The sequence below is a fragment of the Mustela putorius genome, unplaced genomic scaffold, assembly GCF_011764305.1.
Source record: "Mustela putorius furo isolate JIRA1106 unplaced genomic scaffold, ASM1176430v1.1 tig00003836_pilon_pilon_pilon, whole genome shotgun sequence".
Taxonomy (NCBI): Eukaryota; Metazoa; Chordata; class Mammalia; order Carnivora; family Mustelidae; genus Mustela; species Mustela putorius.
Window position 1 is genome coordinate 16,955,716 of NW_025421989.1, and position 27,266 is coordinate 16,982,981.

The 27,266-nt window shown below is 34.0% G+C and overlaps 1 protein-coding gene across 5 annotated transcripts in view; it reads left to right on the forward strand.

The window, feature by feature from the left end:
• CNKSR2 (connector enhancer of kinase suppressor of Ras 2) overlaps nt 1–27,266 on the forward strand; it is a 282,747-nt gene that overhangs the window by 76,171 nt on the left and 179,310 nt on the right. For all 5 annotated transcript variants that reach the window (XM_045089401.1, XM_045089398.1, XM_045089399.1 and 2 more), the window contains exons 3-4: nt 502–704; nt 16,628–16,715. In XM_045089401.1, the coding sequence (XP_044945336.1) occupies nt 502–704; nt 16,628–16,715 (291 nt within the window). The remainder of the gene's footprint in view (nt 1–501; nt 705–16,627; nt 16,716–27,266) is intronic.

Here is a 27,266-nt window from a genome sequence, read left to right on the forward strand (position 1 = left end):
TGGGGTCCTTGGATTGAGCCTCTGTGCGGGTTTCCTACTCAGCAGGGAGCCTGCTTCTCCCTTTCCCTTTGCTCCACCCCCAGCTCATGCTTACATGCACTCTTTCTCTCTCAAATAAGTAAAATCTTTTAATAAAAAAATAATTACTGATAAAAATGAATTTCACAAGTAAATGAACTTAAGTTTGGGTTTTAAAAAAATGCTTATGAGTCCTAATAATCTTTCTTTCTTGTGTGGCATAATTCCAGGAGATAATGCCCTTCTCTTTGCATGTTCACACTAGCATTTAACACATTTTATTGTAATTTGTTCATCTGACATTTGCCCATTTGATCCTCATTTGACTGTGGGCTCTTCTGGGCCAGGAATCCTATCTTAGTCATTTTAACTCTTGGTACTAATTTTATTGCCTGTACATAGTAACATATTCAGTAAATATTTTAGTGAATGAATATAATATTGACTTCAAGTATATTTGTTTTCTCTCTTTTTATAATTCAGAATTATGGCTTGGAAACAGAAAATCTAAAAACCCTTTCTCACAAGCTGAATGCATCTGCCAAAAATCTGCAGAATTTTATAACCGGGAGGAGAAGGAGCGGCCATTATGATGGGAGAACAAGCCGAAAATTGCCAAATGACTTTCTGACTTCGGTTGTGGATCTGATAGGAGCAGCCAAGAGTCTGCTTGCCTGGTTGGACAGGTAAAATCTTCCACATGTTTCATAAGTAATCTTCCTCAGACACTATCTTAAATATAACATTATTTCATGTGTTCTCGTGAAAGAGTTGGATAGGTAAAGGAATAGCATGTTATGAATGTCTAACTATGATTCATCACAGTATAGGGGTATCATCAAATAGACATTAATCATTTGTAAATTTTTGTATCCAACTAAGTAGCCAATTAATAATTAGTCCCTGACAATTTCAGAATACCTTAACTGCTTTACAAGCAAAGTCATTTTTTGGCTGTCACAACAAGACTGATAGAACTGTTTTAACTCCTAATTTTCTTTATTCTTTGTATTAATTGGTCATATTTAAGGGAGTGAGCATCAGGATTCTATTTACTGTTTTAAATGGGTAATTAAACTCTGAGACTTTAATAGCATGCAGTGCATATCTCCTTACCTTGCTAAATTCATTCTTTACTATTACTTACATTGTACAATCTTGGATATCATAAACACAGTTTAAGATTTTTTTTCTAGGTTAGTTTTTATTTATCTTAGAACACATAAACTAAAAAAAATTTCATGATATAAAATGAATAAATTTTAAAATATGTGGTTAAACATTGTAATAGTAAAACAAATTACAATTTTTTAATTAAGCTCTTTCATTTTTAGAATTTTTTTGTAAGGGATATGTACTATGTTATTATGGTGGTTAAATAACCAAATTTTAAAATACATTTCCTCTCTCACAACAAATTCTGGTAATACATAATTTTACCAGAATTCTTTCTTGAGAAAATGTCTGTGGGATGTACATTATATATAATATTTTGACCTTTTAAAAATCTGAGGCCTTATATAAAAATAAATATTTGTATTTTTTTAAATATTTGTATTTTTAAACTAAAAGCTAAGATAATTTAACTTATATTATCTAAATTTATATATATTAATAATAACATATAATATGATGATACTAAATCCAAATCTTAATACTAAGCTCTGTGTCATTAGGTTTTTGATAATTAATTGCTGGACAGAATATTTCTTTTGCATTATGACATCATTAAAATTTAATTCTCATAATTGTCTAAACTATATTTATCAATTGTTTAAAGTTGTTGCACTCTAAATATGTAAATTCTGTAAGTTTCATAATAATCAATAAGTAAAATATATTTAGAATATGGCTTAGTCCTTAAGTAATGTAATATATTTGTTTCAGAAGGCTTTTCAGTAATTATAAAGCTTAAAGAACATATACTCGATTTTAGTTATATTCTCTTACACTATGACCTACTCTATAATTGTGAATTTGCTCGACCTTAATAAATGTATTTAGTAAATTTCATTTTATATCCTTTTTACACTAGTACTTGTCAAATATGAATATAGAATTTTTAACTTTTTAGTGGCTAAAATAGCTGTTTATAGTCATATAAATAGCTTCTAGAACACTATCATAGTTTCTGACATTTTACTGTATTACATAATTTTTTATGGTGACTTTTTTTATCATCTAAGAAGGTGCTTTTAGGAAATGCCAGTTCACCTGCAGACATATATCAGTGCACGCACACATACAAACACACACATAACACTCCATGAAGTTAATCAGTAGCGTTTTATGTTTGTTTCACAAGAAGAGAAAATGTGATAAAAAGCTTGAAGAAAGTAATTTAAATAATCTGTTTGGCTTCTATTGCTGCAAAGGTTTTCACAATGCTTATTTTGTATTCCATCATACCACAGTGATTGATTAAATCAAAATTTAATATTTTGACTGTAAAAATGAAATACGTACTTGGAAGGAAAAAAAAGACAATTTTGTGATAACTTTAAAATCATCTGCTGAGACTGTAAATTGAAAAAAGAAACTGAAGTTTACATTTTGAAGATCTTTCACAGAAAATTTCAGCTCCAGACTGGCTTGCCTATAATGATGATGACTTTAGCAAGCTTAAGTTTTAGAAAGGAAAGAAGGAGGAAAAAAAAATTCTTACATGTTAAGGCATTTGGACCTACCTGCAGGCCTTCAGAACCTGTTTAGTAAGGTAATGGTGTTTAGGCCTCTGGATCTTGATGATTAGTAGGACTGTAGTGTTGAGAAAGATTAAAGAAGGGTAAGGATAGAAGGAAAAGTTACTTAAGAGGCTATTTTGGGAATTAATCATGCTGCTGCTACTGTTGATGAGTTTGATGCTAATACCTCTAGCCACACTCATTTAATCAAAGCAACCCCAGGAGGGTTGTCTTCATTTTACACATAGAAAAACTAGCATTTACAGAGGTTAAATTCAAAACCAAATGGCAAGTGAGTGGTGGAAACATTATTCAGTCCAGGCATCTGACAACAGAGTTGATCCTGCTATTTCCTGAGGTTTTTAATTAGAGGAGTAGAAGTGAGGATAGAAGAACATTAGAGATATTTATATGGATAATTAAGATTCCAGGACTCGTAAGATCTAGAGATGACAGGAGGCATCTTGGTATTTGACTTTGCTGGCCCAGTGGATGGTGATGCCATTATCAAAGCGGGAACAAGTTATGGTTGAAGATGAATGTTGACTTGAGGGAGGCATGATAAACTGGAAAGTTCTTTAGATTATTGATGCTCAGAAAAAATACATGATCTATAGAGACTTGGGAGTAGTTAAAATATAGGTGATAAAGTCACAGATATATTAATACAGTGGTCTGAGGAGAGTTTTAGAATGGATTCCTTTTATTCTGCTCTATTTGTCTTCTGTACCACTTATACCCTTCTAACACTGTATCATTTTCTTATGTATTGTTGTTTTTATCTGATTATATGATGTATGCTTCAAGAGAGCATACTTTGCTTACTGCTGCCACAATTATCTAGAAGAGTTCATGGCCTAGAGTGGGTGCTCAGTAAATATTTTTGAGTAAAAAAGAACTGGGATAAGAATTGAGCTCTGTGACCCACCAACAACTGAAGGATGAGTAGAAGTGCAGCTTGGGAGAAAAATGAGAAGGCATAACCAAAGAGGTAGGAGAGAATTAGATGAGAGTGTGTCATGGAAGCAAAGGTAGTACAGAGGTGTTTGTATGTTTATGGGTTTGTTGGGTTGTTTTTTTTTTTTTGAGATTTCAGTATTTTCTTTTTTCCAACTTTACTGAGCTGTAATTGACAAATAACTATGTAAGTTTAAGATATACAGCATATTTAAGATATATATACATATATGTATCAAATTTTATATATATATATATATATTGAAATGATTACTGCAGTAAGGTTAACTAATACATCCATCACCTCATTTAATTACTTTTTTTGTCTGAGTTGTGAGAACATTTAATGTGGTAGTAGAGTTTTAGGGGGAAAAGTAGGTGGTGAGTAGGATTAAATGTTGCTGAGTGATTAGGTAGTTTGAGAACTGAAAGTATGTAGCAAATGAGGGAATCAGGATATAAGTGACCATACTAGCAACAGTTTAGTGATTTTATTTAGAAGTCAGGAAAACTGGAATATATGAATTGGTTATGAATTAAAGGTGAGAATTCCTCTCTGAAGAAATTTTTCTGTGAGATGGTTTGTAGTTCAGAATAGTTTTGTGTAGTGTTAACTTCCATTTTTCATAGATTCTTAAATTTTTAGTGGTGATAGAAGAGAGGTAAAGGATGAATACTACTTCTATATTTGGGAGCTTGACTTTGCTTCCTCCTCTATGGTGGATTGTATGAATATCTTAACTGTTCCTTGGCTAATATAAATTTTAGAAAGTCCTGAAATCAATTTAAATATAATAGGACTTTATCTATAACTATGCCAGGTAAAATGCTTAGGCTGTTTTTTTCCTGATGGTAACCCAGACTTTTATCAGAGATTATTAGTGGGTCTGTATTTAAGTTATATTTTTATTCCTTTCAAAGAAAAAAAAGTTTTCTGGGTAGCAACAAGAACACAAGACAACACTTCATATGTCCTCTTGTTTCACTGTGTCTTATAAGCTACACAGAAAACAAAATGCATTAATCATTGTTAGAATAGCCAAAAGAACAGTGTTCCCCATGACCATGATTGTGAATTCTGGCTAAAAGACATTATGAAGTAGTGCAAAGGAGCAAAAGGCGAGAAAGGGTTGAATTTCAGCTCTGCCTCTAGTTCTGAGTAATCTTGAACCTTAACTTTTGTTTTTATTTTCTTTTTAAAATAGGATATAAATCTTGCAGAATTTGAAGTTCTCTTCTAAGCACTACTATTCTATAATTCATTGACCTTGTTCACCAAAGGCATATGAGGAATATATTGAACTTATTTCCTTCTAAATAATATCAAAGGATGAACACTAACAACATTTGCTAGTTATTTGTAGAATCATTATTTAACTCCCTACCTCTTCTCTAAATAAATTTAGTTAATAATTTTAAGTTCTAGAACAAAACTAAGCTCTTTATGCTTTCTTTATAAAAGGTAAGAATATGTCCTGTCTTGTTTATTTTTGTTTGCTTTTGAAGAACTTAGAACTTAGGTACTTAATTATAAAAATTTCCATAGAAATGAGATTGACAAAAAAAATCTTAATATTTTAATTTGTTGGTGTAGATTTATTTTAATTTAAAGAAACAGTGATAAATCTTTTGGCATTAAATTTTGTACTGCATTTTGGGAAGAACTTGCATGCATGGCAATATGATATGTGTTTATTGCAATTTTTATTTTATCTCACTTGAAAGGGGAAAGAGGAAGAGAAAGAATAGATGAAAACCTTGAATTTAGTTGTAGATACTGAACTAGATGCTTCATATATATCAACTCACTGAATTCTCATAAAGCAGATGTCATTTTTCCCATTTTACATATGAAACAGTAAGTAACTTGCCTAAAGTCATTCTTCTACCAAGAAAATTAAAATTTGAATCTATTTTTGTTTTATACCAAAGCCCTTCTTGTAAGAACATTTGTCATGTTCTTTTATCATGCTACATCTCCTTTCCAATGTTGACTAATTCTTAAAAATTTTGAGGAAGTTATTCTTAGGAATGGAACATATATAAACATTTATTTTCATTTTGGTACTTCTCTTCAAGTGCTAAACAAGACTGTCACTTCTGATTTTGGCCTAGATACTGAAAAATCACTATATAGAATTTTAATTTATAGAAAGTTTAGTTCACATTCTACTTTGAAGGCTTCAGTGAGATATCTTTTAATATCATTGAAACCTTTTGGGACTCCTGGATGGCTCAGTTGGTTAAGCATCTGACTCTTGATTTCAACCCTGGTGATTATCTCAGGGTTGTGAGACTGAGTCCCACATTGTGCTCTGCTCTGGGCATGAGGCCTAATTAAGATTCTCTTTCCCTCTCTCCCTTTGCCCCCACCCCTGCTCCCACACACATGCTCTTTATCTCTCTCAAAAAAATTAAAAACCTTTTGAAGTTTTAAGACTTAAAAGTTAGGGGGGAAATGTTTACAATTCACAAAACCTTCAATTTCAGTGGAGCTTTCATCCAAATAAAATTAATTTTCAAAAACCAGTCATCTGTTGAGGGGCATTTGACAATTTATCATATGATTTCACTCATATGTGGAACATAAGGAGTAGCACAGAGGATCATAGGGGAAAGGAGGGAAAACTGAAGGGGAAGAAATCAGAGAGGGAGACTAATCATGAGAGACTGTAGACTCCAGGAAACAAACTGAGGGCCTCAGAGTGGAAGTGGGCAGGGGGATGGGGTAACAAGGTGATGGGTATTAAGGAAGGCATGTGTTGTGTTGAGCACTGGGTATTATACACAACTAATGAATCACTGAAAACGACATTAAAAGCTAATGTTGCACTATATGTTGGCTAACTGAACATTTTTAAAAAAGCTCTCTACATTTCTTAAATCATATAAAATCTAAGCATAACAAAATTGCTGTTTATCCCTTCCATTTTAAATATTTACTTGAATGAAGCAGCAGACTTTCCCTGAGGAAGAGCTTCAGAGATTAATCACATTTGGTAGCTTTACTGTTTATTTTCAATGCATGGTTTACTTGTCTATTTTTAACCTACATCCTGCTGCTCTTCACACCTCATCTTTCTTGCAGTTTTATAGGGCTTTGCCAAGTCAATCTATACTTAGAGGGTTAGAGATAACTGTATGTATCACATTATACAGTAACATCATTAACAGTGTTTGTAAGTATTATTTGTACAAAAGGTTTATTTTGTTAATTATAGCAAAAGTTCATTATTTACTCTATTTTTTAGCATTCACACCTAATTCTAATTGTTTGTAAACTACCTTTCAAGACCATTCTATTTTGAAGATATTAAGGAGATATTATCTTTTTATGTCATTGAAAACTTTTGAATGTTTAAGGCACAAGAGTAGAGTGACAAGGCAAAAATATTTTCTTTGAAATCTTTTGCCCTATCTAAAAAAACAGAAATGGTTGAACTGATTTCTTCTTCCATAATGGAAAACTATAGGACAAAAGCTAATTGTATACTAGGAAAAAAATTACAAAAACCAAATTACCTCAAACACTACCAGATACTGTAGCCCGCTGTTGCTTGGCCTTCTTTCCTCTCGCATGCTCATTGCTCTCACTTGGCACCTCTTTTTTTTTTTAAGAAAAAAAAAAGATGTTATTTTATTCATTTGACAGAGAGACTGCAGCAAGAGAGGGAACAGAAGGAGGGGGAGTGGAAGAGGGAGAAGCAAGCTTCCTGCCAAGCAGGGAGCCCGATGCAGGACTTGATCCCAGGATTCTGGGATCATGACCTGAGCTGAAGATACACACTTAACCAACTGAACCATCCAGGTGCCCTCACTTGGCACCTTTTATTCCAGAGATAAGCACTAATGTTAAAACTGCCATTGTTCATGGACTGAGCTCAGGCTCAGCAGTGCCAACCTGAGAAATAGTGAGGCAGTCCAGATATCCTTATTAACTTCTTAGCATTTTAGTTTTCCTTCTTGGCTTCTAATTTGTTTAGCATTTCTGAACCACTAATAACTTTTCCATAAGTGAACTACTTTTGTTGGAAAAGAACGTACAAAGAATACTTTCTTACAGGGTCATAAACCTTTACACTTGAAAGAGTTATAAGCATTGTATTATCCATATGGTGATTTAAGAAGAACAGTTGCTTAACATTTTTAATTTTATTTTTTCAGTGTTCCAAGATTCATTGTTCCAAGATTCATTGGCACCACACCCAGTGCCCCATGCAATATGTGCCCTCCTTAGTACCCACCACCAGGCTCACCCAACCCTCTACCTTCCTCCCCTTCAAAACCCTCAGCTTGTTTCTCAAAATTCAGTCTCTCATGGTTTGTCTCCCCCTCTGATTTACCCCAACTTTTAAGATCTAAATAGGATAGTTCCTGTATGGCTGTTTATTGATGAGCCAAGGATTTTTTTTTTAACTTTCTGGCATCAGAAAGCTTTCCTGCCATGAATTTAATATCCTTTACTTGGAGTCACTGTGTTAGTTTTTGTAAGTAGCCTGAGCTCTAACTTGGGCTTTTTTTTTCTTTTCTTCAGACTAAAAAATAAATTTCCCTTTCTTTTTTTTTTGTTTTGTGTATGAACTGATTGTGCTCATGTACTCTACAGAGCTTTGTTTCTCTATCTAGGTGATCATTAAGGCATGATTGAGTAATTACCTTCGGTAACTCATAAAGATTGGAACCTGTCAGTCTTCATTTATTTACATATGTGTATAGCCAAAATAATCATACCAAACATTAACATCTTCAGGATAAGAATGGCTCTTTAGTATAGTTATACATGATTTGCCTTTAAAATAAAAACTTCAGGGGAATTCCCTACAAGAGGATATTAGTGTTTTCTTTGGTATATGCTTAGAGTTTTTCCCCTAGTTTTCTTGACATTTAATCTTGAGCTAGAAACTTGTCTTACTTGAAATATGAGTGGTCAAGAAAGTGGAAAACATGCCTTAGAATTCAGTTTGCTACAGGCATTGGGTCATCAAATAGGTTTTTCCTTTTATATATTTTGAAGATCAAATTTATGAGACAAATCATGCTGTATTTCATCTTATCACTTTTGAATGAAGTTTCTAGATTTTATTAACAGACTTTGACCTTTTTAAACTTAAGAACCTAAACTATTTCTACTCATGCCAGAAGCATGTTGAATTCTTAATTAAAATACCAATTTTTATGCTTCAGTGAAACAAAAATGGCCTTTAGTTAGTTTTTTAAAAAATGATTTTGTCTTAGTAATGTTTATATTTTACATCTTTTTAAAAAATGGTTTTATTGAGGCCTAATTTAAATTCCATCAAATTCACCCATTTTAGGTGTACAGTTTAATGAGTTTTAGTAGATTCAGATACACCTATGCAACATCTCTATTGTCCAGTTTCAGACAACTTCCATAAGAATAAATTTTTTAAAGCTGATTACTCACAAAGAAGTTAATTTTTTTTAACTGAGAATGTAGATTAATTAGTTATGTATTTTCCCAATTAACTTTATTTGAATTTATAATGTCTCTGTTTTAGTAAATTATAGTGAAAAATATACTGAATTTTTGGAATGTAGATTAGTAAAAGACAGCCTAAAATAGGCTATGGTATATAGAATTATTTGACAATACATTAAAACCACTGGAGAGGGGCACCGGAATGGCTCAGTCATTGATCGTCTGCCTTTGGCTCCGATCATGATCCCAGGGTCCTGGGATAGAGCCCCACATCAGGCTCCCTGCTTGGCAGGAAGCCTGCTTCTCTCTCTCTCACTCCCCCATTTGTGTTCCTGCTCTCGCTCTCTCTCCATCAAAAAAAAAAAAAATATATATATATATATATATATATAAAATCTTTAAAAAAAAACTACTGGAGAAAAAAAGGGTCATTTAATAAATAGTATTGGGATGCCTAATAAAGCCTGAACCCTAATTTTAAGTATGTCACTTATTTAAGTGGAAAAGAAACCCATGAGAAAATACAAACAAAAAATGATTGCTAGATGTAGAAAGACTTAAGTACTTAAAAATATTGAATAAAATACGAATGAACATCCCAGTTGACTTTCACTACAAAACCTGAAAAATGTGACAAAGTATAAGACAGATGACCAACTGGGAAAAATAAATACTTGCAACAAACATATGAGAAACAGAATGTTAATATGTACTATGTGAATATTACCTTTGTATTTTTTTAATATTTTATTTATTTATTTGACAGAGAGAGGGAGATCACAAGTAGGCAGAGAGTCAGGCAGAGGGAGAGGGGGAAGCAGGCTCCCTGCCAAGCAGAGAGCCTGATGCGGGGCTCGATCCCAGGACTCTGAGACCATGACCTGAGCTGAAGGCAGCACTTTAATCCACTGAGCCACACAGGCACCCTTACCTTTGTATTTTAAAAATACCAAAATGTAGTAGATGAGCATATAGACATTTCAAAAGAGAGGACACAGAAATCACTGATAAGATGTATGCACCAAACTTCAGAGCTTGGAAGTAAAAACTGATGGAACAAGAAGAAAAGGACAAATCCACAGTTATAATTGGGTATTTCATATCCACTCTCTTGATATTGATAAAACTATCAGATATAAATTCAGTAAGGATTAGAAGAACTGAATGCCAGCACAAAGACATTATATAATTGACATTTTTAGAGTACTTCATCCAACAGGAGCAGAATACAAATTCTTTTTTTTTTAATATTTTATTTATTTATTTGACAGAGAGAAATCACAAGTAGGCAGAGAGGCAGGCAGAGAGAGAGAGGAGGAAGCAGGCTCTCTGCGGAGAGAGCCTGATGCGGGACTCGATCCCGGGACCCCGAGATCATGACCTGAGCTGAAGGCAGCGGCTTAACCCACTGAGCCACCCAGGTGCCCCACAAATTCTTTTTAAGTGCCCGTTGGAACATTCACCAGGATAGACCACATCTGCATCATAAAGCGTACTTTGACACATTTAAAAGAATTAAAATCCAGTGGAGCCTGGGTGGCTCAGTGGGTTAAAGCCTCTGCCTTCAGCTCAGGTCATGATCTCAGGGTCCTGGGATCGAGCCCCACATCAGGCTCTCTGTGCCTCAGGGAGCCTGCTTCCCTTCCTCTCTCTCTGCCTGCCTCTCTGCCTACTTGTGATCTCTGTCTGTTAAATAAATGAATAAAATTTTTAAAAAAAGAATTAAAATCCAGTTAAAGTATATTTCTAACCATAATGGAATCAAACTAGAAATCAAACAACACATTTCCAAGTAGTACATGATAAAAGAGGAAGTCTCAAGGGAAGTAAAAAAAATATATTAAACAGAATGAGAAGAGAACAAATAATAACTTTTGTGGCACACAGTGATAAAAAAAATTATAGTACTGAATGCTTATATCAGAAAAAAAATCTCAACAATCAGCTAAGCTTCCATTTTAAGAAAGTGGGAAAATAATAGCTGATCAATGTGTATAAATTTTCAGTTAAGCAAGATGAACATTTCTAGAGTCTCATATAAAATATTGTACCTGTAGTTAACCTGTAGTTAATATTGTACCTGTAGTTAATGATACCATCTTGTACACTTAAGGTTTTGTAGAGGGTAAATCTTGTGATAAGTATTCTTATAATAAAAGAAAATAGAAAAATAAGAGCAAAATAAAACTAAAGCAAGCAAAACAGGGTAATAATGACAAAGGATTAAAAATCATTGAAACTGAAAACAAACACAGTGGAAAAGTTGATCAAAATAAAAGGATCATGAAGGAATACTACAAATAGGCCTTCATACATAAATTTTACAGCTTAGACGAAATTGACCAATTTCAGTTCCTTGAAAAACACAAACCAAAATTTACTTAAGATGAAATATTATCAATAATCCTTTGAGTATTAAATAATTTGAATTGTACTTAGAAACATTTTTTGGGGGGTATAAAAGGTCCAGGCAAAAATGATTTCCTTGGTGAATTCTACTATATGTTTAAAGAGGAAATAATACCAATTCATACACTGTTCCAGAAGATAGATGAGTAGGTAATTCTTCCCATCTCATTTTATGAGATGATCACGATCCTGATCCCAATACTCGATGAAAACTGTACAAAAAAAGAAAACTGTGGACCAGTATCTTATGAACTTACATGTTAACTTGTTAACTTACATGTTAAAATCCTCCACAAAACATTGGTAGACCCAATCCAACCATATATAAATATAATTATACACCATGACTAAGTAGGAGCTATCCCAGGTATGCAATGCTGCCTTAACACTCAAAAATAAATCAGTGTAATCTACCATATCAATGGGTTAAAGAATGAAAATCATATGATCATAACAGTTAATGTAAAAAAGAGCATTTGGTAGAATCCTATACCCATCCTTTAGAAAAATTCTCAGCAAGGTAAGAACAGACTAGTAATACCTGAACTTGATATAAAGCATATATAAGATGCAACAGCTAAACTTAACACTTGTGTTATGAAACTGAATGCTTTCCTCTTAAGAGTGGGAATAGGGTAATACTGTCTGCTCTTATCCCTCCAATTTAATAACCTATTGGATGTCATATCCAGGGCATTAGGCAAAAAAAGGAAACAAAAGGCCTAGAGATTAGAATGAAAAAATAAAACCTCCCCTATTTGCAGATTATATATATCCTTGGATAGAAGATTCCAACCTATCTACAAAACAGCTGTTAGAACTAATAAGTAAATAGCAAGGTTGTAGGATACACAGTCCACACACAAAAATTAATTAGATTTCTGTATACTAACCATGAATAACTAGAAACCAAAATTAAAAACATGGTACAATTTACAGTTGCTTCAAAAGTAGTGAGTTGCCTACACATAAATTTAGCAAAATATCTACAGGATCAGTATGTGAAAACTATAAAACACTGATATAGGATATCAAATAAGATATAAATAAATGGAGATGCATGCTGTATACTGTGTTCATGGATTGGAAGACTCAGTAAAAATATCCATTCTCAAGTCTCTCTACAGGTATAATGAAATTCATATGAAAATTCCAGCAGGATTTTTGTATAGCCACAGACTGTATAATTCTAAGTTTATACTAAAAAGAAAAAAACTGGAGTTGTATATCAGTTTTGAAAAAGATATTACTCAATTTGAATTATTATACAGCTATAGTAATCAAAACTGTTGTTGGTGACTGGATAGACTCCGAGAGAGTCCAGACTGTTCCTTTATAGGTCTGGTTAGCTGATTTTTGACAGTGGAGAATGGATAGCCTTTCACAAATGGTTTTTGGAGCAGTTGGATAGGCATAGGGGAAAAAGTGAAACTCGACCCAGACCTTACACCTTATGTAAAAATTGACTCAAAATTGGACCACAGATCTAAAGGTAAAACATAAAACTATAAAACTTTAATAAGAAAATATGACTTATGATCAGATGAAGATTTTCTGAGATATAGGACTAAAGGTATAATCCAGAAAAAATTATTAAGTTTGACCTCATTAAAATTAAAAACCTGGTATGCTAAGGATCCTGTTACGAGGATGGAAAGAAAAGCCTTAGACTGAGAAGAAATATTACAGGTCACCTATTCAACAAATAATTTACATACAAAATGTGTTAGGAACTCTCTAAATTCAACAGTAGGAATACTAAAAATCCAAAAGCAAATGAACAAAGGGTGTGTGGAGCCATTTCACTGAAGACTATATATATATATGGATAGGAAATATGCACATGAGGCTGTTCAGTATCAGTACCAATTAGAAACCCACTCAGGAAATACAGATAACTATTAGATATAGGTAATAAATAAGATAAATATAGATAAAACACCTTGGTGGGATTAAAGACCTAAATATGAGACCTGAAACCATAAAAATCCTAGAAAAGAATATAGGCGGTTATTTCTCTGACATTGACCATAGCAACTTCTTTCTAAATATGTCGACTGAGGTAAGGGAGAGAAGCAAAAATAAACTACTGAGACTGCATCAAAACAAAAAGCTTCTGCACAGGGAAGGAAACAATAAAACTAAAAGGCAACTTATGGAATGGGAGATGTTTGCAAATGATGTATCTGATAATGAGTTAGTATCCAAAATATATAAAGAACATAAAACTCAACACTCAGAAAACAAATAATCTAATTTAAAAATGGTCAGAAGACATGAAGAGAGATTTTTCCAAAGAAGACATCCAGATGGCCAAAAGACACATGAAAAGATGCTCAACATCACTGATCATCAGAGAAATGCAAATTGAAACTACAATGAGATATCACATCATACCTGTCACAATGGCTAAGATCAACAACACAAGAAAAAACAGGTATTGGTGAGGATGAGGAGAAAAAGGAGCACTCAGGCACTGTTGGGAATGCAAACTGGTGTGGCCACTGCACTGTAGAAAATGGGATCGAGATTCCTCAAAAAATTAAAAGTACAATTACCATAGTATCCAGTAATTCCACTACTGGGTATTTACCCAAAGAATACAAAAACACTAGTTCAAAAAGATAGAGGCACCCCTATGTTTATTGCAGCATTATTTACAATAACTAAAATATGGAAGCAACTGAAGTGTCCATGGATACATGAATGGATAAAGGAGAAGTGGGAATATTATCCAGCCATAATAAGAAGGAAATTTTGCCATTTTCAACAACACAAATGGACCTAGAGGATGTGATGCTAAGTAAAATAAGTCAGAGAAAAACAAATTCCATATGATTTCACTCGTGTGGAATTCAAGAAAAAAAAATGAGCAAAGGGGAAAGAAAAGTGACAAAGCAAGGAACATACTCTTAACTCTAGAGAACAAACTAAACTGATGGTTACCAGAGGAGAGATGGTTCGGGGGATGGGTGAAATAGTTAATGGGGATTAAAAAGTGCACTGGTCATGGTGAACAACAGGTGATTAAAATAAAAACTTTTTAAAAAAAGAAGAAATATTTGGGGGGAGTTCAAATGATATAGCTAACAGAATGGCCAACATCAGAAATATGTAAGTGAAAAATAGGTTTAAAAAATGTAACCAATAAAGGATATCTAAGAGACCTATGTGAAAGTGGGAGTTGCTTGAGTTGTAGAGTTTGCTAGAAGAAACAAATTATTTATTACCCAGAAGCAGTTCCATATGCATTCTTAGTAAATTACCTGAAGAGATATCAAATAGAAGGAGGTCTAAAGCACTAAGGATACAATAATTTCACTGAATTTTCACCTCCATGCCTTCTTTTATATTAGTGATTTTATTTTCTTTTCATTAAACTGAGCCCCCCAAATCCTATAAGATTTGGCCTTAAAAAACCTGATGGGCCCTTCTTTTCACTACATCTGTATCTTTGGGGTAAATACCCAGTAGTGCAACTGCAGGGTCATAGGGAAGCTCTATTTTTAATTTCTTGAGGAATCTCCACACTGTTCTCCAAAGTGGCTGCACCAATTTGCATTCCCACCAACATAGTTGAGGGAAATTAGAAGGGGAGGTGAACCGTGAGAGAGTCTATGGACTCTGAAAAACAACCTGAGGGTTTTGAAGGGGCTGGGGGTGGGAGGTCGGGGGAGCCTGGTGGTGGGTATTATGGAGGGCATGTATTGAATGGAGCACTGGGTGTGGTGCAAAAACAATGAATACTGTTATGCTGAAAAGAAATTAAAAAAAAAAAAAAACCTGAATGGCATTCACAGGTGAGAGTGGATAAGAAGTAATGGAAAGTCACTATGAATTCTTTTGGTGGCAAAACACTTGGTAAGAAAGACTGCTGCTATTTGTCTCTGACAACCTTGTAAATATAAACCTTATATGGAATATATTTATTATTTGTTTACCACATTATTTGAAAAAAGGATGTGAATTGACATTAATAATTGTTTAGTACAAGATAAAACTTAGAAAGTAAGTTCATAGAGGCAGTATGTATATTAGTGTTTAACTCTGTAGAGTGTGGGTTCAGACTTCCTTGGTTTGAATACCAGCTCCTCCCACTTACTGCCACTTAACCTTTTTGTATCTCAGTGTTCTCATATGTTTAATGGGAATAATAGTGATGCCTACTACATAGAAGCTTTGTGAAAATAATTTATTACATGTAAAGCATTTAGAAGAGTACCTGGCACATAGTAAGTCCTCAATAAGTGTTGGCTCTCATTACTAGCTCTGAATCATGAATGTTTCAAGAAGATACTGTATTCAGAATCTTCACTTGAAAATAAAAAAATACTGTCTTTGCTTAAAGTACTCCTTCATTTGTTTTATTTTAGGTGTAGTGAAGAGAACTTATAGGTACCAAAGAACCAATAAATATTACAAACTAAAAAAAGAAATTAGATGAAAAGCAAACATTATGTTTCTTGGAGTGCCTGGGTGGTGCAGTCAGTTATGCTTCCAAGTCTTGGTTTCTGCTTAGGTCAGGATCTCTGGGTTGTGAGATCAAGCCCTGAGTCAGTCTGCTTGAGATTCTCTCTGTCCCTCTGCCCCTCCTTGCCACATACTCTCTCTTTCTCTAAAATAAATAAATAAATTTTTAGAGAAAAAAAAAGTAAGCATTATGTTTCTTGAATTTACTTCTCTTCTTATTTCTGAATTAAAAATAAATAAAATAATTTTTAAAAATAAAATTTCTGAATTTTTATCTAAAATATGTAATAAAATTTTTTTCTAAAATCCGAATCGTTTTTGTCGCTATGTGAACTTTAGAACAACTCATTTCCTATCATTCAAGAGCTTGACTTAAGGCTGCTGCATTTGGGGACTTTCAAAACCTGTTCCTATTTTTTTTTAAAGAATTTATTTATTTATTTGACAGAGAGACACAGTGAGAGAGGGAACACAAGCAGGGGGAATGGGAGAGGTAGGAGCAGGATTCCCACCAAGCAGGGAGCCTGATGCGGGGCTCGATGCCCCCTGGGATCATGACCTGAGCCAAAGGCAGACACTTAATGACTGAGCCACACAGGTGCCCCAAAATCTGTTCCTATTAATCACAATTTTCCTTTTCCCTTTATAGGTCACCATTTGCTGCTGTCACAGACTACTCAGTTACAAGGAATAATGTCATACAGCTCTGCTTGGAACTGACAACAATAGTGCAACAGGTATTAGCTGATAACATTTCTTTCTGTTAATTTATTATCTATTTCATACTCTAACAATGCAAAGTATTCCTTTTTACCAATAGTTTATAAGATACTGGTTTGGGAGTTTCTTACTCTAAGACAAATGGTTCTAAATAAACATATATGATTTGAGAAACTATTCATGTAGCCCAAGAAGCAAGCTTTTTATTTAGCAGATGTAAAAAAGTAAAGTGAACCTCTAGAGAAATCACTGTTAGGTTGTAGGTCTGGTAGTCTCACGTTTTAGTGGAAAGGGTTGTACTTCCTTTCACAAAATGAAATTGCCCCATTTAGATAACAGTCTAAAACTTTTGCTCTAAGGCACTGTTCTTTATTACTACAACTATTAGTTTCACTTATATATTGCACATATGAGAAAATATACATAACAGCTTTTAACAGTGATCTATTTACATGTCCTGGTTTTTTACTTTAAATATTATCCAACCCAGGGATCCCCAAATCAAATGCCTTCAGGAGTGCTGCAGCTAAAATAAGTGTTTGAATCAAGCCTAGGACAAGGTATAAAGAAACATTAAGGTGGTAAATTGACTAGTACATATTTTACAATATTTAATTAAAGTTAATAATAAAACACATCTGTGAAGTCTGAAGCCCACTGTTACCATGCTGCTTAAGCCCCTGTGGTAGCCTGTTGCCACTGTGTTCTCAGGACCCAGCATTTGTTAACCTATCCACTGATGCAGAAAGAAAGCAGACGAGAAAATAAGATAATACAGAAGATTACTGGGGACGCTGATGATTTATTCTTCTACTCCTTGTCCTTTATTACCAGGGATAATTATAGGAAGAAGAGTAAGTTCATGAATTTTAATTGTGGAGCACATCGGACATTCATCAGGATTCTATCATGGCAGTGAGAAAGCAACTCGTGGTTACTCAGAGACATGCGTGGAGATTGTGAATGTTTTTATGAGCTTTGAGATATATTAACAGTCTCACTGCATGTCTTTATATTTGATAGCAGTAAATTTAAGTTTTGAATTTCAAAAATCCCAACTGGATAATGGGGAGAAGAGTGACATTTTAGGACAAGGGTCAACAAACTTTTTTTCTAAAAGAATCAGATACTGAGGATTTAAGGTTTTATAGGTTGTGTAGTGCAGGCTATCAGGGTGTGTTGCAACTACTCAACTCTGTTGTAGACCAAAAGGAGCCAGAGACAATGCATGAATGGATGGGGGTGGTTAAGTGTCTGTAAAACATGTTTTGAAAAAAAGAATGCTACAGGGTGAATTTGGCCCATAGGCCATCTTTAGCTGATGGTGTTCTAGGGCAGTGCTGGGCCAGGGAGGTCTACAGATGAGCAGCATTATCACCACATGAAAACCTGTTAGAAATTCAGATACTTGGCATACATCCGAAATGTACTGTGGGAAGTTCCCAGGAATCTGCATGTTTGCTAGTTTTTCAGGTGATTCTGGTTTTCCTACACTGTCCTAGGGCCCAGGAGTAAAAGCATTAATATAATCTATGGGTTATTTTTCTTATAGTTGTTTATTATCAATGACACTTCTTAAAAATGTATTTTCTACAACACTGTTTCTTTTAAAGGCATTAAACTAAACCAAAGATTTGAGGTATGGATAACAGATTATTAGAAATTCTCTCTGATTTAGGGATATATATTACACAGTATTTGTATGATAATCTTGCATAGCCTTTTAATATAGGTATGTGCTCAGTAGCGATCTGTATTAAGCAATCCTAATAAAACAAGAATTACTAAGTGCCCCATATCCAGATCTGTGATAACTGTATTTTATTTGTTTTATAAGCTTTTTATTTATACATGAGACCGAAAACAATTGATAGAAGGTAGAATTAAGTGTGAGGATTAAAAATATATATTTTTAAACTTTTTATACATGAGCAACTCCTATTTATTGTCAGTTCTATGAGAATGTAATCCATCTGATATCAGCTTGCAAGATAACTTCATTTCCAAGCATAATTATGACAGAAAGTGGTGTTTTTCAGTTCTTTCATCTCCTCCAAACATCTGGACCTGAATACCCTATTTAAAGTTTGCTTTTGAGTAATTGGATGATTCTCTGTTGCTTTATAAACTGAGAGTGAAAATCTAAATGACAATTATGTTGTTTTCTTGACAAAGAGTACTCAGGTGTATTCATTTTCGCTTGATTAATACAGAATGTTTTCCCATATCAAAAGGGGATCAACAAAGTGATCTTGAAAAAAAAATTAGCTTTAGTTAAGTATAGAGTGAGATCATAAATGGAGAGTTTTCTCTGTTTAGGACTTACAGGTTCCAGAGCATACCTTTTCTTACCTTCAAATGTTTCATTGAGAAGAAGGTCTGAAATTATTTTCAGTGAATTAAGATCTTTTGTAGAGAGATTGTCCAGTGCTGAAAGTGTTTTTTATGTCAGATATGACCAACCAACTCCTACCCAGCCTGCTATTTTAAGAATCTACTATCCAGGTGACAAGTGGTTCAGCTTTTGTGTCCAGAATGTATGAATATCTGCTATAGACAACTACTTCACAGTAAACATCTGCCGTTCTGATACTGCCCTCAGAGGCTGTTTATGCTCTCAGCAGGACCTCTAACAGCTTGCACTGTGTGGCCTGACATTCTCCTTAGGAATCTGCTTCAAGGCATTAATGGGTTTAAGTCGTTCTCTTTATAGGTCAGGAAACATTAGGTAGAGTAGAGAGAGATGTTTCCACAAGTTGAACTGTGTGTATATTCTGACTTTACCACATACAGAATTACTGAAAATACTCCAGATAATTGAAATACTCCAAATACGCTCAGATGTAGGACCTTCTGTACTCTCCACCCACTGTACACTCTGTTCTAAAGAAGATGCCTTGCCCTTCTTGCTCTAACACTACCTGTTTCTATTTTTTGAAGTTCAGCAGCTTGTAATATATGTCACAGTTCCTTCTAACTCGCTCTCATTTTCCCATGACATGTCCTGTTCCATGTGTCACCTTTAAGATGCTTCTGAACAAAAACCTCTGTACCTAGCTGGTTTTGGTTCTTGCTTTGCCATCCCAACATGCACCTGACTAGATATCTTAAATCATCTATTTTAACTGGGTCTTCTCTGTTGTACCTTTTTAAAAAAGATTTTATTTATTTATTTGAGAGAGAGAGAGCGAGCACAGGGGCAGACTCCCCACAGATCAGGGAGCCAGACTCAGGACTTGATCCCAAGACCTTGGGACCATGACCTAAGCCAAAGGCAGACGCTTAACTGACTGAGCCATTCAGGTGCCCCTATTCTGTTGTACCTTAAAGGAAATGTTAAGATACCAATTTCCCTTAACAAAACATATTTTCATGACATCTTGATTTAAATTACTTATAAGTATAGAATGTATCGTTATCATATGGTCATCCCAAAGCCCAGCTTTAATTTTGTTATTTTTAGCAATTTTCTTCTGATTTCCAAATTGATTAGAAACTCTTTTCTTTGGAATTCATGGGGGTTCCAAGTAGGGTCCTACCATAATTTCAGTTTTATCTTCCAGTACTCCCATATATTTTAATCATAGTCCAGTTCATGTAGATGAGTTATTGTGTAAAATAGATTTTGTGGTCTCATCTTTCTAGGGTGCGGGGTCTCCTTAGGACATGCTCCATATATTTTCTTATCTCAGCCTGGTAGAATTATGTTCTATTCTTTAAAGCCTCTAGGAAGTGCCTTATTCATGAAACTGTTACTATTTCCCACAACTCTTTGTACCTTCTTCCTACTTAGACCATTTATATTTAATGTTACTATTTATACTACCTCGCTGTTTGTCTTCTATGTTTCCTATCTGTTCTTTGTTCTTTGTTTTTTTCTGTGTACCTTTTTATTAATTACTTTTTGTTACTATATTTTGCCTTCTTTGTTGACTTATTAGCTATAATTCTTTGTTGTGTGGGCAAATGTAGAAATCCCTTGATCTTACTTTACATAGCATTTCATATCTCACCTATAGCAGTTATAGTCTGCTATGAATATTAATTGTCTCACTTCCGTTAGATTATGAACTCCTTGAAGACAAGAATGTTGTCTTGTTCATTTTCATATATAGTAGGTGCCAATTACATCCTTGTTAAAATAAATTGACCTGAGACCCATTTGTCCCCTATGGCTAGCACATGCTCATTTGTTCTCTTCCAAGAAAAAGTTGGAATTAAATGCTTGAAGTGTTACTCATTTTATTTCATCTACTTTAGTTCTATCTCTGCTAGTTATATAAAGAACCCCAGAGATATCCAGAGATAGCCATCACTTTACATCTTAGTTTATTCATGAGTTAAAATAAGAGAGTAGATCCTCATAACCACTTTCTAATGCTAGAATGAAAGTGAACAAAACTTCTGAAACACAATGTAAATATAGAATACTAACAGGACATGTCTTTTAAAGGAAAACTAATTTTAAGCATGATATATTAGTGTTTATAAATCATCTCTTAAATAATCTCTTATTTTTCTATTGTTACATAATGTCATATCTTTGGTACTGGGCTTTTCTGGGCTCTTGTCTGTTACTACCTATCGTAACAATAGGAATGATGTTGATGGATAAAATAATGAAATAAAATAGGAGTTTATTGGGGTACCTGGGTGGTTCAATTGGCTAAGCGTCTGCCTCACCCTCAGATCATTATCCTAGGGTCCTGGAATCAAGCCCACATCCGGCTTCCTGCTCAACAGAAGTGTGATTCTCCCTCTCCTCCCCACTGGTGCTCTCTGTTGTTATCTTTGTCTCTGTCTCTCTCTCTCTCTCTCAAATAAATAAATAAATAAAATCTTTTTAAAATGTAGGTGTTGTTTCCTGATAATGAAATTATGAGGGATTTTCATTTAGATTACTTTCTTTTATTTTCTGTATTTTCTTTTGTTTTAATTATCTTTATTAACATGTAATGTATTATTAGCCCCAGAGGTACAGGTGTGTGAATCGCCAGGTTTACACACTTCACAGCACTCACCATAGCACAGACCCTCCCGAATGTCCATAATGCAACCACCCTCTCCATACCCTCTATTTTCCTTATTTTCTAAAATGAATTTGAGCTGTCAGAAAAAAATGAATGCTATATATATTAAAGTAATACTTTGATAAAAGAGCACAGCATAGACAATTACTTACTGTATTCTTTTAGATTTTTATTTGTTTTTTTTATTTGACAAAGAGAAAGAGAGTGAGAGAGGGAACACAAGTGGGGGGAGTTGGAGAGAGAGAGAGATGCAGCATTCCCACTGAGCAGGGAGCCTAACGTTGGGCAGTCTGAGCACACTGGCATCATAGCCTGAGCCAAAGGCAGACACTTAATGACTGAGCCCCCCAGGTGCCCCTACTTACTATATTTTAAAATAAATGGTACAGTTTACAGTCAGTGTCCATCTAATGATCTCATTCAGCCATTGTATACACACTAATCACTGCATTCATTTGGAATTGTACGCAGTATCAGAAGACAGGAATTAAACTTAAGCTACCAGTAAAAGAGGCCAATCGGAATAAGCAAAGTGTAGATTTAAAAAAAATATCTAGGGCATGCATTTATTACCAGGCTTTCAAGAAATCTCATCTGAACAGTTATGATGATAGTTACGCTTTGAAATATGCTGTACTTCAAATTATTTTTCACTCAACTTTAATTATTTTTATTCCCTTTGCAGCAAGAGGAGATGATCAATATCTAAAAATAAACTGTCACAAATAGCTTTTTTCCCCTTCTTAACACAAAGGGGTGGTACTATGAAGTAAGTGGAAAATGCCTCTTGATATTGGCTACCTATATTTAAAGTGGTGCTAACATTAGAGGAGAAAGAGACTATAAATTTCTTTAACAAGCTCTGTTTGGAGGAATTGATTTAATCTACTATATTTGTTTTAATTATTTATAGTTGTGATGAGTTTAGATAATTATATTTAAAGCCTTTTAAAAAGAACCCTCCCTCAACACTTTCCTTTCCACATAAGGTTGGTTGTAATAACACATTTGAGCAAAAGGGGAAACTAGTTTTAAAATCGTAAATGGAAAGAATTCTCAGAGAACCGAAGCTTCATTTAGAGCACTGTCAGAAACAGAATCAGGAAAATGAGACAGGTACCATGCACTTACTTACTTATTTATTTGAGAGAGAAAGAGAGTGGGTGAAAGAGAGAGGCCAAGTGCAAGTCACAAGGGTACGGGGAGGCAGAGAGACTCCCCACTGAGCAGTCCCCAAGGCACAGGACTCAATCCCAGGACCCCAGGATCATGACCTGAGCCAAAGGCAGGTTCTTAACTGACTGAGCCACCCAGGTGCCCCAGCACCCATTTACTTCTTGTCAGTATTGAAATAATTTCTATGATGCCTTTCCTAACAGGTAGCAGCTCTATCAAAAATTATTATAAGTTTTGGTGGAATTCAGAATACTTGAAGCAAAGGACCAACGGTAGAGATCGTGAATACTGGGAGACTTGAGGCTTAGCCCTATTGCTCTATGACAAACCAGTGTGCATTTGCTTGTGCCATCTATAAACAGAAGTAATTCTGTTGTGAGACTCCAATTAGACTTAAAATGGTTCACAAATGTGAAAACAAAAACAAAAGGAAAGTAATATTTATAGAATGGGTGAGAAATAGAGACTTGATAAAAGGAATTAGAATAACAACTTTGTTTTAAATAGTGAATATACAGATTTCTTTTTTCTGCATTTGGTGTTCGTTTTCTTTAGCTGCATCTACAGTGAAATCTGATCACATGCTGAGAGAAAAATTTCAACAGGTTGTGAAACACTGTTGATCAGATTTTGAAATGTTGTATACCAGGTTCTGGTAATTTACTTTTACCTGAAATGTCTCCTCTAAATTGTGTATATTAAAATGTCTTGCTGTTTTCTTATGGGCTTGCTCACTTTTTTTTATATATAATTTTTTATTTTTTATAACATATATTTTTATCCCCAGATATATTTTATTTCTTCCACTCAAAGAAAATGCTTGTCATCATTTGGCTTATTTTCTTTCATATTTAGTTTTATGCCATTTTTTTTAATTTACTGCATCATTCATACTAGGACTTATTAAAAATTCCAGTGTAATTAATATATAGTGTTACATTATTTTCAGAGGTACAATATGATAATCCAACAATTCTATATGTTACTCAGTGTTCATCATGCTAACTATACTCTTACTGCCCATCACCTATTTTACCCATTCCCCCCAACCATCTTCCCCTGGTAACCACCAGTTTGTTCTCTGTTTAAGTGTCTATTTGTATCCTTTTTTGTGTGTTCATTTTGTTTTCTTAAATTCCATGTATCAGTGAAATAATGTGGTATTTGTCTTTCTCTGACTGACTTATTTTACTTAGCATTATACCCTCTAGATTTATCCATGTTGTTGCAAATGACAAAACTTCAGCCATATTTATGGCTAAGTAATATTGCATTGTATGTGTGTTTATCCATTCGTCTATCGATGGACCATTGGTCTGCTTCTATATTTTGGCTATTGTAAACAATGCTGAAATAAACATAGGGTTACATATATCTTTTTGAATTAGCTTTTTTGTATTCTTTAAGACTTGTTTTTTTTAAAAAAAGTTTATAAAGTGGCAATATTCATTAATCTTTTAAAATATAATAAACTATAAAAAATATTTACAGACATCCCAACCTAAGCACCAGAAAAAGCTGTGCTATTGCTTTGAGCTTTCCTACAATAAATATCTGTATTTAAATTGTGAGTATGACTTTTCTACAATTCATTTGTTCCATTTTATTGTACATTTACTCATCAGATATATTTTATTTCTTTTATTTTCTAAACTTGTTATTTTTATTATTTTTAAAATTGATTTAGATGACTGACATAAATGACATAAAATATCATATTAGTTTCAAGTATACAACATAGTGATTTGGTATTTCTATACATGATGAATTTCACAATAAGTCTAGTTGCTATCTGTCACCATTCAAGGTTATTACAGTATTATTGACTATATTTCCTATGCTGTAAATTATATCCCCATGAATTACTTTTTTTTAATAACTGCAAGTTTGTACCTCTTAATCCCATTTACTTATTTTGCTTGTCTTCCTGACTTTGCCCTCTGGTAACCAGCAGTTTGTTTCTTCTGTCTATGAGTCTGTTTCTGTTTTGTTTTGTTTGTTTGCTTGTTGCTTTTTTAGATTCCACATGTAAGAGAAATCATACAGAATTTGTCTTTCTCTCCCTGACTTATTTCACTTAGCATAATGCCCCCAGGTCAATCCATCTTGTTGCACACAACAAAAGTTCATTCTTTTTTATGGCCGAGTAGTACTCCATTGTATATATATACACAACATCTTTATCTACTCCTCTGGGGATAGACACTTAGTTTGCTTCCTTATCTTAGCTATTGTAAATAATGATGCAATGAACATGTATCTCTTTGAATTGGTATTACCATTTTCTTTGGATAAATACCCAGAAGTGGAATTGCTAGGTCATATGGTAATTCTTTTTATAATTTTTTGAGGAACCTCCAGTGTTTTCCATAGTGGTGACACCAATTTACATTCCCACCAAAAGTGAAGGAGTGTTCCCTTTTCTTCCTATCCTTACCAACACTTGTTACTTTTTGTCTTCTTGATAATAGCCAATCTGACCGGTGTTATTTTATTTTTCAATCTTTATTCAAGAAAATGGAAAAAATGTTCTTCAAATATCAATATTTAAAGTATTTATTTCTGATGGACAACTCAGTCTGTATGTTTTCTAATCTCTTTTCTACCTTTACACTATTTTAAATACAAATCAGAGAAAGTAAATTATTTACAAAGTATTTTCTAAATATGCATTTTAAAATAAAAATATAAATGAACCTATTAAGTGTATTGCCCTTTTTAAAATGTATTCCTACCTGAATATAATCTATTTTAAGCCAGTTGTTATTTACTCAAGATAAATACTTAAGAGAAAAGAAGAGCTTTTTTAGGACTTATTGAATTGGTATTTGTGGTTTAAATTCTTAGAACATATATTTGTGAATACTAAAAAACATAAAAATTAAAAATAAAGATTGCGGGATGCCTGGGTGGCTCAGTTGGTTGAGCGGCTGCCTTCGACTCGGGTCATGATCCCAGCGTCCTGGGATCGAGTCCCACATTGGGCTCCTTGCTCATCGGGGAGCCTGCTTCTCCCTCTGCCTCTGCCTGCCATTCGGTCTGCCTGTGCTCGCTCTCTCTCCCTCTCTCTCTGACAAATAAATAAATAAAATCTTTAAAAAAAATAAAAATAATAAAGATTGCATAATTTTGTAAAAATAAATAGGCTAGAAGTGATTTTAAAAATTTCATTAAAGATTGGGGTGCCTGGGTGGCTTAGTTGGTGAAGCATCTGCCTTTGGCTCAGATCATGATCCCAGGGTCCAGGGATCGAGCCCCACAATGGGCTCCCTGCTCATCGGGAGCCCACTTCTCCCTCTCTTCCTCACTCATGCTCTCTCTCATTATCTCCCTATAAAATCTTTAAAAATAATAAATAAATTTTATTAAAAATTTATGGAAGGAAATTTGGCCTATAAATTTTCTGACAATAGCTATTATATTTTGCTTCATTATACTTTATCTGTATGAACAGTACCTGCTTTACCTTCTTGATTGACATTTTTATTTTATTTTATTTCAGTTTATTTTATTTACTTACTTATGTTTTTAAGAAAAATACTCACCCAGTATGTAGCTCAACACGAGTCTTGAACTCATAATGCTGAGATCAAGACCTGGGCTGAGATCAAGAGTTGGACACTTAACCAACCAAGCCACCCAGGCACCCCTTGGTTGACTTTTTATATCATTTAGTCTTCTATTTTATGGCAAAATAGTGTAGTGAGCTTTGATATAAAGTATAGCTGAGTTCATTATCTTAGCTCTTCTTTTCGATACCGTGTATGAACTTTAACAAATTGCTTCACATTTCTGATACATTTTGTTTTATTTGTAAAAATGGGTCATATCTCATTGGATTATGATAGGGTTGTTGTGAGTAATGAAAATTGATCTAGCCCATAATCTGGCATTCAGTGGGAGCTTAATAAATGGCCATTTTAATTATCTTATATAGCAAAAAAGCCCTTGGAAACTGAACTTAGGTAGTTTTTACTTTGTAAAAATTAGAAGGAGTGATGCTCTGATAACTTTCAGTATTGCGTACCAGTGAAGAAAGACCTATTTCTAGAATGAGTGCTTTTTTTTTTAAGATTTTATTTATTTATTTTTAACAGACAGAGATCACAGGTAGGCAGAGAAGCAGGCAGAGAGAGAGGGAGGAAGCAGGCTTCCTGCTGAGCAGAGAGCCTGATGTGGAGCTCGATCCCAGGACCCTGGGATCATGACCTGAGCTGAAGGCAGAGGCTTAACCCACTGAGCCACCCAGGTGCCCCTGAGTGCTTTTTTTTTTAAAAGGACTTTGATTTAATTTAGGAATGCTCTTTGGATTTTAATGCAAACTGATGACTGTGCTTCATATTTTGGAAGATATTTTGATGT